At 47.8% G+C, this 12,931-nt stretch overlaps 1 protein-coding gene across 1 annotated transcript in view; it reads left to right on the forward strand.

Annotated features, from left to right (window-relative positions):
- Positions 1-9,955, forward strand: part of SART3 (spliceosome associated factor 3, U4/U6 recycling protein) — a 61,935-nt gene extending 51,980 nt beyond the window's left edge. Inside the window, exons 18-19 of the mRNA XM_082243754.1 lie at positions 7,754-7,941; positions 9,723-9,955. Of these exons, the coding sequence (XP_082099880.1) occupies positions 7,754-7,941; positions 9,723-9,906 (372 nt within the window). The 3' untranslated portion in view covers positions 9,907-9,955. The remainder of the gene's footprint in view (positions 1-7,753; positions 7,942-9,722) is intronic.
- Positions 9,956-12,931: the final 2,976 nt, after the last annotated feature.

Raw genomic sequence — 12,931 nt, forward strand, 5'->3', positions numbered from 1 at the left:
ATCTGCAGGAGGCTGTGCGAAATCTCTTGGCTCAGGGGGTGATTGTGCCGGTTCCTCCGCAGGAACGCTCTCAAGGTTTTTATTTAAACCTGTTCACGGTGCCCAGAAAGAAGGGCAAGGTGTGTCCAATCCTGGACCTCAAGGCTCTGAACCGCTTTGTGCGGGTGCAGAAGTTGCGAATGGAGTCCATTCGGTCAGTGGTGGCATCATTGAATCAGGGGGATTTTCTGGCCTCCATCGATCTCAAAGATGTGTATCTCCACGTCCCCATATATTCGAGGGACATCAGCGATTCCTCCACATTGCGGTGGCAGAGGAGCACTTTCAATTTGTGACTTTACACTTTGGTCTCGCCTCAGCTCCTGGAATTTTTACCAAGGTCCTAGCCCCTGTTCTGGCCTTGTTACGTCGACGAGGTATCGCCATTGTGGGATATCTGGACAATCTGCTGTTGTGAACCGTCTCCCATTCGGATCTGCTGGACAACATCTCTATCACCATTCAGACCCTTCAAGAATTCGGGTGGACGATCAATTTAAAAAAATCTGCTCTGACACCATCCGTGCGGATCACTTATCTGGGGCTGATCCTTGACTATGCTCTGGCGAGGGATTTCCTTCCCTTGGACAGGCTTCAGTAGTTGCAAAGGGCGGTCCTATTGCTGATGGAGACCGATCAGTCCTCCTTGCGGGCCTGCATGAGGGCCATGGGTCTGATGGTCTCGACCTTCGAAGCAGTCCCATTTGCTCAGTCTCCCACGAGGCAGTTGCAGAATTAGATTCTGCCAAAATGGAACAGGGATCCTCGGTCGTTGGACCTGAAGGTTTGGTTGAGCCATCTCACAAAGTCTGGTCTCTTGGTGGTTCCTGTCTCCTGTCTTGTGCTAGGGCAAGTCCTTCCTGCTGGTGTTGTGGATGGTGGTCACCATGGATGCCAGCCTGTCGGGCTGGGGTGGAGTGCTGGGGAAGCTCTGTGCCCAGGGGACTTGGGTGACGGAGGAATCTTCCTGCCGATCAATATTCTGGAGCTGAGAGCGATCAAGCTCTGCCTGCTTCACTGGATGGGTCGGCTACGCGGCTTTCCGGTTCGGATTCAGTCAGACTATGCCATGGCCGCGGCTTACATCAATCATCGAGGGGGCACCAGGAGTGCCCAGGCGGCCAAGGAGGTGGCCGAGATTCTAGTGTGGGCAGAGCACAGTGTTCCATCTCTCTCCGCTGTACACATCCCGGGTGTGGAGAATTGGCAGACAGATTACCTGAGTCGTCAGGTGCTGAATCAAGGGGAATTGTCCCTTCATCCGGAGGTGTTTCATTTCCTGTGTGCCCGGTGGGGGACTCCGGAGGTGGATCTGTTTGTGTCTCGCCTCAGCAGGAAAGTTCAGCAGTTTGTGGCCAGGTCTCGGGATCCTCTGGTCGACGCCACAGACGTTCTGGTGGCTCCTTGGAGCCAGTATTGCCTAATCTATGCCTTTCCTCCGCTTGTACTCCTGCCAAGGCGATGGAAGGCATTCCGGTCATTCTGGTGGCACCAGACTGGCCTCGGCGGTCTTGGTAGGCAGAACTGGTAAAAATGATCTTGGATCCTCCATGGCGTCTTCCTCTGTGGGAAGATCTACTGTCTCAAGGACCGATCTTCCATCCTGCTTTACGGTCGCTGGTTTTAACGGCTTGGCTGTTGAAAGCAAGGTGTTGAGGGAAAAAGGTCTCTCTGACTTAGTGATTCCTACCCTCTTGAAAGCCAGGAAGTCGACTACCAGGAAGATCTACCATCGTATGTGGAAATCGTACATTTCATGGTGTGAATCGATGCAGCTGCACCCTCGCTTGTTCTCTAAAGTTTGGGTTTTGGCCTTTTTGCAACGGGGGGTTGAGCAGCGCTTGGCGTTGGGTGATAGAGAAAATAAGATTTTTTGTAAGATCTTACCGTGAAATCTTTTTCTCTGATGTCCATCGACAGACGCAGCACCCTCCCCTCTGAATGGGGATGGTTCTTTTGTCTTCACTGCTTGCAACTAAACTGATGTGCTGGGCTGTGGAGATTATGCCTGGAGGGACAGCCCCGTGGGCGTGTATATGTTAAAAGCTTTGTACTAACGTACTGCCTAGACTACTCCTGCAGGTGGCAGCATAACCCACTCAGCTCATGAAGATGAGGCTGCGTCTGTCGATGAACATCAGAGAAAAAGATTTTATGGTAAGATCTTAAAAAATCGTTTTTTTTTTTTCTTTAGAAATGTCAGTTTTGCATGCTACTTTACAAGGGGACCACCCAGGCACTTAAAAGGATTTTTCATTTTTATTGTTGCACTTTAAGCATCTTTAAAAATCACTGCTCCTGAAAAAAAGTTTTTTTGCATTGATACATGTCCCCCAAGGCAGTACTGGGGCCCCCATACCCCTTTTATAGCCAGTAACTTGCATATGAGCCTTTTTTTAAACCAACCAGTACTTATAAACTTCCCGCAAACTGACGTACCTGTACGTCGGCTTGTAGAAGTGGTTGTACCGGGATGATACCTGAAGGTGCAGGCATCAACCCGGTACAGTTTTTTAGAGCCAGTAGTCAGCTTTCAGGAGATAACAATCAATGTGGCTCAGCAGCTGCCCAGCCGTTACCCTAGTGAGCAGGAGGGGACGTTCTCTCCCACCCCCCCCCCCCCACCCCCCGTGTTCCGTGCCTCTGCCTGGGTCTCCCGGTCCCACCGGGAGACCCGAGCAAACAGCCGACACGTCCGCACAATGTCCCTTCCGGTTTACTCGGCTGCCAATGGCGCCGATTTAAAAAAAAAAAAATGTCCGTATTCAAAAATGCAGATTTCTGCGTTTTAAATACTTTGAAGTGCAGTGGAGAGGTCTGGGGGTTGCCCTTGTCTCGCAAAAACATTGACTGAGTGGGCTAAGTTGCTATGCCGTGACCTGGAGGGGAAAGAACCCCCCCCGCCTTTGCGGAGCTGTTGGACCAGTTGATGCTGGGGCTGCAATTTGTTTGCGATGCCGCTGCTCCCATATGAGCCGACTGTCGGTTTCGACAGTGGTCCTCCGGCGTATACTTTAGCTGAAGTGCTGGTCTGCGGATCAGACCTCAAAGAAGGCCTTGACTGATCTACCTTTTCAAGGTGATTGTCGGTTTGGGGCTACTCTGGATGACATTATAAAAAGTCTCACAGGGGGTAAGAGTACCTGCCTCCCGAAGGCTAACAAGGGTAAGGACCCTCATCACAGACGGGGTCCCTCCTTCTCAGCACACAAGAAGTTTTTTCGTCCCTCAGGGTCAGTCAATAAGGCAAAGACCTTCAAGACTCCCTCGGGCAGTTCCAAATGACCCTGGTCTGGCAAACAAAAATCTAGTTTCTCCAGACCGGAGTACAAGGCCACCACAAGAGGAATGGGTTCAGGCGGTCATACGGTCTGGTTACAAGATCGAGTTTCGGTCCGTACAACCGGTAGGGTTTTTCCCTTCCAATGTGCGACTGTACCCGGATCGCTTACAGGCTTTCTTTGGGGCAGTTCAGGACCTGGTACAACATGGAGTAATAGTTCCGGTTCCGTGCACGGAATGTTTTCAGGGTTTTCATTCAAACCTGTTTACAGTTCCCAGGAAGGAAGGCAAGGTGCATCCGATCCTGGACCTGATAGCACTGAATTGCTCTGTGCGAGTTCAAGAATTCTAGATGGAATCAGTTTGCATGGTTGTGGCTTCCCTACATCAGGGGGATTTCCTGGCCTCCATAGACAGCAAAGATGCCTACCTTCACATCTCAATATGTGCAGGACACCAATGGTTTCTCCATTTTGCCATGGAGGATCACTATCAGTTTGTGGCGTTACCCTTTGGTTTCACCTCTGCTCCTCGGGTCTTCACAACAGTGTTTGCTCCGGTCCTGGCGCTGTTGCGGCAGCGGGGGGTATCGGTCCTGGGTTACCTGGACGATCTGCTTTTACGTGCAGAGTCTCCTACAGTGCTGGAAATAAGATTGGAGATCACCGTGAGAACTTTGGAGGAGTTCGGGTGGATTCTGAACCTTCAGAAGTCATCCTTGGTCTCTTCCATGAGACTGGACTATCTGGGTCTGACTTTGGACTCGTTCTCAGCCAGGGTGTTTCTTCCTCCGGAAAAACTTCAGACTCCAGACCGTGGTTCAGCTGTTGCTGCCTGGCAAATGGGCGTCCCTTCGGACCTATATGAGAGTTCTGGGACTAATGGGGTCATCCTTCCAGGCGGTCTTCTTTGCTCAATTCCACACGAGGATCATCTAGAAGGAAATCCTTCTCAAATGGAACAAGATCCAGCTGAGCTAGGTGGCCAGGGAGTCCCTGGTATGGTGGCTTCGGTCCCCGATGCTCAAGCTAGGAAAATTCTTCCTCCCTGTGTATTGGACGATTGTCACCACGGATGCCAGTCTGTCCGGGTGGGGAGGGGTTCTCGGCAGGTTTTCTACTCAGGGAGTCTGGTGCCTGGAAGAGTCCAGGTTACCGATCAATGTTCTTGAACTGAGAGCGCTCAGGCTTTGCCTAGTCCACTGGACCGAGCACCTGCAGTGTTCTCTGGTGTGCATTCATGTGAACAATGCCACGGCGTGGCTTATGTCAATCACCAAGGGGGCACCAAAAGTGTCCTTGCGGCTTTGGAAGTGGCAGGCATCCTTCGGTGGGCCGAACGCTTTGTTCCAGCTCTCTCCGCTGTTCACATTCCAGGAGTGGAAATTTGGCAGGCGGATTACCCCAGCCAACGGGCTTTGGATGCAGGGAAATGGTCTCTTCATCCAGAGGTGTTCCAGCAGTTGTGCCTTCGTTGGAGCACTCCAGATGTAGATCTGTTGGCGTCTTGGGTCAACGGAAAAGTACAGAGGTTTGTGGCCGCTCCTGGGACCCTTTGGCGGACGCCGCAGACGCGCTGGTGGCCCTATGGGGTCAGTATCCGCTGATGTATGCCTTTCCTCCTCTCAAGTTTGCTGCCAAGTCTCTTCGCAGGATCAAGGCGGAAGGGATTCCGGTCATTCTTGTGGCTCTGGACTGGCCTCGCCGAGCTTGGTACGCCAACCTGGTCATATGCTAGTCGCAGACGCTCCTTGGAGACTTCCTCTCGGGGAGGATTTACTGTCTCAAGGGCCAATCGTCCATCCTGCTTTATGGTCGCTGACTTTGACGGCTTGGCTGTTGAAAGCCAGGTGCTGAAGGACAGGGGATTGTCTGCTTCAGTGATTCCCATTTCACTAAGTGAGGAATGCAACTTCTCTGAAGATTTCTCATCTTATGTGGAATTTGTATATTGCGTGGTGTGAGTCTCTTGGGGCCCCCCCTCGTTCTTACTCGGTGGCTCGGATCTTGGCCTACCTTTAACGGGGAGTTGATCAACAGTTGACCTTGAGTACTATCAAGCGTCAGGTTTTGGCCTTGGCAATTTTCTTCCAAGGGCCATTAGCCACCTATTCCCTGGTGCATAACTTCACCCAGGGGGTGCGACATTTGGCTCCTCCAGTGCGACCTCCGGTACCACCTTGGGACCTTTAATTTGGTGCTGTCGGTTTTTCAGAAACCTCGTTTTGCTAGTATTCGGCAGATTCCCCTGCTGTCCTTACCCCAGAAGGTGGCCTTCTTGGTGGCTATTACTTCTGCACACAGGGTGTCTGAACTGGCGGCCTTATTCTGCCGTTCTCTCTATCTGGTGGTTCACCAGGATAAAGTGGTACTTCGTCCGGATCCGTCCTTCCTTCCGAAGGTGGTTTCCAGTTTTCACTTTTACACAATTTAAATGAGGACATCGTGTTACTCTGTGTCCTAAGCCACAACATCCTAAGGAATTTTCACTACATACTCTGGATGTGGTTCGGGGAATCAGGGAGTACTTGGAGACTACTGAGTTTTTTTTCAGAGTCTGCTTCTTTGTACTCACAGATGGTCCAAAGACAGGGCTGCCTGCATCTGCTGCGACGGTTTCCAGATCGATCAGACAGACAATTGTGCAGGCTTATTCAATTTAGGGTCAGGTTCCTCCTTTCCCTGGTAAGGCGCATTCTACTTGGGCGCTTAGTGCTTCCTGTGCTTTTCCCCATCAGCCATCTGTGGTTCAGGTTTGCAAGGCGGCTACCTGGTCGTCTGTTGATACCTTCACAAAATTTTATAAGGTGGATGTGCTGGCATCTGCAGATGCCTCTTTTGGCCGCAAAGTTTTGCAGGCTGCTGTTTAAGGGGGCTTCTTAGCCTTCCTTGAGGGTGTTTCATTTTTTTTTTTTTTTTCAGGTGTTCCTCATCTTTTGTTTTGAGGAGTTCTATGTTGCCTAGTTGGCTATGTTTAGCCTTGGGGACTTAATTTTCTGCTGTTCCCACCCCTCATTTTATGGCACTGCTTTGGGATGTCCCTACTGATATGCTTCAGAGACTGCGTCCGTCAATGAACCATAGAGAAAACTGGAATTTTGACTTACCGTAAAATCCTTTTCTCTTAAGCTCATTGACAGACGCAGTACCCGCCCCTCTATTTTGAGTTGGGTTGGTATTACTTCTCTGACACTGCTTTGATACAAAACTGACATCCTATGCAGGAAGAGAGAGTGTGTACCCTCTGGGACTGCCCATAGGCGTAGCCAGAACTTTTTTTTGTCTAGTGTCCTACTCCTGTAGGGGGCAGTGTAACCCTACTGATGTGCATCAGAGACTGCTTCCGTCAATGAACTTCAGAGAAAATGATTTTACGGTAAGTCGAAAATCCAGTTTTTTTTTTTTTTCTTTCTTTTTAAAGCGCCATATGTAAGTCCCGCAACTGAAAACTGTGTTCAAATCACACATGTGAGGTATCACCGCAATCGCCAGAGTGCGAGTAATAATTTTATAAAAAGACCTCTGTAACTCTAAACTGGTAACCGTTAAGAATGTTTATACGTCGCCTATGGAGATTTTTAAGTACCGTAGCTTGTCGCTATTCCACGACAGTGCGCAATTGCAAATTGTAACATGTTAGGTATCTATTTACTCGGCGTGACATCATCTTTCACAATATACAAAAAAATAGGGCTTAATTTACTTTTTCGTTTTTTTAGATTCAGTGAAATTTATTTTTTCCAACAAAATTGCGTTTGAAAGACCAAAATCCGCATGACAAAAAATATTGCAACGACCGCCATTTTATTCTCCAGTGTCTTTGCTAAAACTATATATATATATATATATATATATATATATATATATATATATATATATATATATAATATAAAATGTTTGGAGGTTCTCAGTAATATTCTAGCAAAAAAATACTGATTTTATCTTGTAAACAACCTGTCCGAAATAGGATTGGTCCTCAAGTGGTTAATTACCGCACGCATTTATTGATTTCCTTTTGTGAATTGACTTTATTGCCTTTTTCTGCTGTATTTAACAAACATTTTTGGTGTTTGCGTTAAATAGCGCATACAAGCAACAGTGACCTTGACATTTTCATGTTAAGTGGTCACATTAGTCTTAATGCATGCGATAACCCTTAGTGAATTGCACCCTCTGATTAATTTTGAGCATTGGGCACAGGAGGTTGGATCTTATTTTTAAGCTGGTTGTAACTGAATTTGTTTATGTATATGTACTTAAACTATACTTTCAAGATATTTATTTTATTTAAGAGCTTAGATTGTTAAACCATTGCTAAAGTATTATGTTTGTCTACAAGGAGCTTCTAACTCATTTTGAGTGTAGAGCACGTTTCTTTCAGCTTTGCAAAGCTTTTAAAGCTGATTTTTTTTTTTTTACTTTTCTATTTAAAGGGAATTGCATATGTTGAATATGAAAATGAGGCACAGGCCTCGCAAGCTGTGATAAAACTGGATGGTGCCAGGATGGGTGACCAAAGGATTCAAGTGGCAATTAGCAATCCTCCTATGAGAAAACAGCCAGATGCCCTAGAATTTGCACAGTCTAATAGGCCTATGATGCCACGACAAATATATGGAGCGTAAGTATAATAATTTCTTTAAAGTAACCCCTCCCCTTATTTGTTCTAAATGACAAATTTGCATGCTGTAACATTCGTTTTTTCTCTGTTGTTTGAAAATGTTATTAAAAAGTAGGGATAGACCTGGTTTTTTCAGGGCCGATACCGATATTTTGGTCACAATGTGTCGGTATCGGCCGATATGGGCCGATATTTTGTACATTTAAAGTTTTGAAAAATAAAGACAATTTTTGACACAAATCTGGTACTGAACATGTTAATTTTTGTTTAATGCTTAATGGCTGGCTGGCTGGCACCCTGCGGTGGGTGGGTGGCTGGCTTGCTGGCACCCTGTGGTGGGTGGGTGGCTGGCCGGCACCCTGTGGTGGGTGGGTGGCTGGCCGGCACCCTGTGGTGGGTCGGTGGCTGGCTAGCACCCTGTGGTGGGTGGGTGGCTGGCTGGCACCCTGTGGCGGATGGCTGGCTGGCACCCTGTGGTGGCTGGCACAGGGGCTGGCTGGCACCCTGTGGTGGGTGGCTGGCTGGCACTCTGTAGTGGGTGGGGGGCTGGCTGGTACAGGGCCTGTGGGTGGCTGGCTGTCTGGCACCCTGTCTGTGGGTGGCTGGCTGTCTGGCACCCTGTCTGTGGGTGGCTGGCTGTCTGGCACCCTGTCTGTGGCTGGCTGGCTGTCTGGCACCCTGTCTGTGGCTGGCTTTCTGTCTGGCACCCTGTCTGTGGGTGGCTGGCTGCCTGGCACCCTGTGGTGGGTGGGTGGCTGCCACATGGGCTGTGGGTGGCTGGCTGGTACAGGGCCTGTGGGTGGCTGGCTGGCTCGCTGGTACAGTGCCTGTGGCTGGATGGCTGGTACAGGGCCTATGGATGTGGGTGACTGGCTGGCACTGGGCTGCTGTGGGTGGGTGTATGGCTGTGATACACTCCTGCGAGACTAGTCCAGACTCCAGACGAGGCTGCCCAAGGCGAGGGAGGTGGCCTAAGAAGGCAGAATGACGTCACAAAAATATCGGCAATATCGGCCAGTTTCGGGGCCTTGCCGATAATCAGTCTATCCCTATTAAAAAGGACCTGATTTAAAAAAAAAAAAAAAAAAAAAAGTAACCCTTTCCCATGCTAATCATCTTGGTAATTCCCAATTTAAGCCCTTTATGAAGCCATAAAAGCCTCCTTCTCAGAATCTTATCAGCCAACCAGTGTAACCTCCAATGCATGCATATGGAGCACTTCACTGATTTCAATAGAAAGCCTTTTTATTAGGCCTTGCTAGGTCCTCCAATCAAATTCATGGAGCTTGCAGCCAAGATAAGGCGGCACCCCAAAGATCAATAAAGCCCTGTTGCTAAGTGTATGCCATTATCAAAATGTTTAGCATGTGCAGGGAGACGCTAATGGATACTCTCACTGGAAATCGTTTACTGGACTAGTTGTTTGTGTGTATTAATGGCAATTCACCAGGATCCCCCGTATTTATTTTTTATTTTTTTAGTAAATATTAGAAAAAATATTGCCCCATTCCATAAGAGATACCTCCTAAAGCAGACTAATGTAAGGTGTTTCCAAAAAAGGATATCATTTTGATGGATTTAAGAACTGATAGATGGTAGGTCATGGTAGGTCCTCTCCTCTGGACTTTCCTAAGCAGTATTTTTGGAAGATGCTGAAGTCAGAGGGTCAGCATAATGGGCAGGCATCTAGCATATTTCCCTCTTAACAGGTTTAACATTGAAGAGGGTTAGAGAAACAAGCCATAATTTTATTGTAAACATTTTTTTTTTTTTGTTCATAGAAGAGGAAAAGGAAGAACCCAAGTGGCCCTTGTACCCCGTTCCCTGCATCGTCAGAATGCTCCAGCAGCCACAAAAACAGAGAATGGCACCCCTCAAGCACAGACGGAGTCTTTGCCTGGAGGTGAAGGAGAGCACCAGAAAATGTCAAATGCGGACTTTGCCCGATTGTTGCTTGGAAAGTAACCAAGAAGCAGGAGACCGGAACTTGCATCACAAATGTGAAGAGAAATACTTTGTTTTACAGTTTATTTTTGTTTTTCTAGTTACACTTTGACTTCCCTTTTTATGTTTTAATAGCACAGACTGCAGGCTTCCTCATTTTCCTCATATTGAGGCAGGCAAGGCAATGTAGAGGCAGCTATATTGGTCTGTTTTGGATATGTTTTTACACTTGTTATCGCAGAAAGTTTTTTGCTTGCATATTATTGCGAAGGCCACAGTGGAGAAAGCCCAAAAAAATGGGTATTTTTATATGTATTACTTTCCATGTCATGTGTTTTTTTTTTTTTTTTTTCCCTCAGAATTCAAAAGTCGTTTTGTGTTGGACAAAACTGGATTAAAATATTTGCTGTTTTGAAGTCATTCTATCCATTGTGCTTTTCTCGTTTTAAGTATTTTATTAGAGTTATGTACATACAATAGATACAACAGAAGCGTAAAAAGGATACAACAAAAATGTAAAGAAGATACTGGGCAAATGGTATACAAGATATAGAGAGAGTCAATGAGCGATAATGAAAAGTTAATAAGTATAATAAATAATGTAGAAGTGGAAGTCAATGGGGTTGCAATAATAGGAATAGCGTGTCCGTGTTCTCCCTATGGGTCACCCCTAATGGGTTCAAGCTGTGACCCAGAAGGAGAACAGGTAATGGGAACCTTCCACAAATAAAGGATCTTTGAAAAAGTTACATATCTTGACTAATAAAATTATCCCATAGAACATATGAAGAACATCCTAATATAGCATGGCACATAATCATCCAATTGTTCAAAATAAACGAGGACTCAAATCTAGTAGAGAAAGTAAATTGTTGTATCGAAAGATTACTAGAAACCAAATAATAAAAAGAAATGGAGGGAATGAGTAGAAAACAGAAGGCAAGAATGCCAGAAAGGAAAAAGAGTGGCAGATATAGAAAAGAAGTGGGAACAATTATCGGGAATAAGTCAAGGCAGAAAGAAACAATATAATAGGATGTGTAGGAATGTTACCAATAAAGTAAAACCGCTTCATTGAAGTCTGGGGGAAGCATCTTGGTAATCCAAGGTTTCCAAAGAATGTTGAATTTAGTGCCATTATCCAAGGCCGACATCTTGTCATGTATCATCGAAATTTCTCTGTTGCTCATTGACAGACGCAGTCTTCTTGATTAATATCAAATCGGGTTATGCTGCCCTCTACAGGAGTAGGACTAGGCAGAAGGAAAACGTTCTGGCCACACCTGAGGGGCAGTCCCAGAGGGTATATCCTCTCTCTCTCTGCTACAGGAAGTCAGTTTTTTTCTGTCTAGTTAGGAGTAAGGACCTAAAGTTCCTTGCTGGGATCTTTGGTCCTGGCAAGATTTTTTTTAGAAACTTTTTTAGGCAGCTTTTTTTCTCCAGTTCCTGTGAGATCTTCAAGCATGCTGAGATCCAGTGGTCACCCCAGTCAGCCTGCGAGCGCGTGCAGGCCCTAGCTCCGCGCTGGGTCGGCCGCGACATAGTCCCACTGGACAGGGACTGACCCTACGAGTTAAACGTCTCGCCTGGACGCCAACGACCAGTTGGAAACTGAGTCACGGCGTCCGTATTGGTCGACAGCCCCCCCCCACTTCGGTGGAGAGGGGTCCTGTCAGGAGTTGGCGCCCGCCTGGTTCCGGTATGGTGAGTAAAATGTCCCCCCTCTCCCCCTACGGGTGTGTTGGTGGACGCGGGCCCCTCCCTGGGATGGTCACTATCCTATAACAGGTGTTACAAATCCCCCATTTGAGTGTGATTTTGTGTATAAGAAACCAGGAGGCTTGGTTTGGGAGCTGACTATCTAAAGTCACTGTATGAGGGTGCACTGTTTAAGGACCATGACTGAAGTCAGTGGCTGGCATTACTGTGAATGATGGCCAGGTATGTGGGATAGATCCTACCTGATCATAAGGCTGCAATACAGGCCGATGCCTGGGCCTAGATTACCGCCATCCGCAGGCTGCCATCCGTCCGCAGGTCGCCATCCTCCCACACCTCCCGCAGGCCGCCGCCATCTTCCCATAGGTGACAGGCCGCCGCCATCTCCCGCAGGTCGCCCGAGGCCGCCATTTTGGCTAAGCCTCGTGTCTCCTGCATGGGGGCGGCCATTTTGAAAATGCCCAGCTACCTCGAGGAGGAGCAGGGCAGCGCCGGGAGGCGTGTAAAGGGGCGGAGCCGCCTCCTTTACCCGGGAAAAGTGCTAAAAGACTTCCTGTCTGTAACAAGACAGCGCTTGAGAGCAGGTGGATAAAACTTCTGTGCATCAGGTGGTGAGCCTTGGGGTCTCTCTCTCTCTCTCTCTGACGGGTCCGGAACAGGTACACTGAGGGGCGCTGTTGCGCTAGGGGATTACAAAAAAAAAAAAAAAAAGTTTTATCTTTGCAATTATTTTTTTGTTTGCTGGCAAGTGTCTTGTATAATCATGGACCCTGCCACACATGTATCCCCACCTGATCCCCTCGAGGTGGCCGCAGGGCCCTCCAGTACCCCACTTGTAATTGATGCATTATCTACAGTTTTGGAGTCTTTGGTATCCCGGGTGGAGGTGGCCTGTCAGGGACGGGGGTCAAGAAAGCGACCCCCGCCTACCCCTATTTCATCTGATACTTCAGATTCGGATTCTGAGCTGGTCACTGCAGCTGCAGGTCCCTCTTCTGGGGCTGTGGTCTCAGGTACGGTCTCCTCAGATAGTGAGGAGGACGTTTCTGCCTCCGCCATAGCACAAGAAGAAGCGTTGGTAGACGCACTAGTTATGGCTGTCCGGGAAACCTTGAGATTGGAGGTTACACCGGCAGAGATAACCGAGACGGAAATTCCCTTTGGTACTAGTAAGCCTACCAAGATGGTGAAGGTTTTTCCCTTACCCAAATGCTTTGGTAATAAGATTAAAGAGGAATGGGATCATCCCAAACGAACTCTTGCTATTTCCAAACGCATTGCTAGGCGCTATCCGTTTGAGGAATCCCTCATTAAAAAATGGACGGTA

The sequence above is a fragment of the Pelophylax lessonae genome (assembly GCF_965119305.1).
Source record: "Pelophylax lessonae genome assembly, chromosome: 1".
Lineage (NCBI taxonomy): Eukaryota > Metazoa > Chordata > Amphibia > Anura > Ranidae > Pelophylax > Pelophylax lessonae.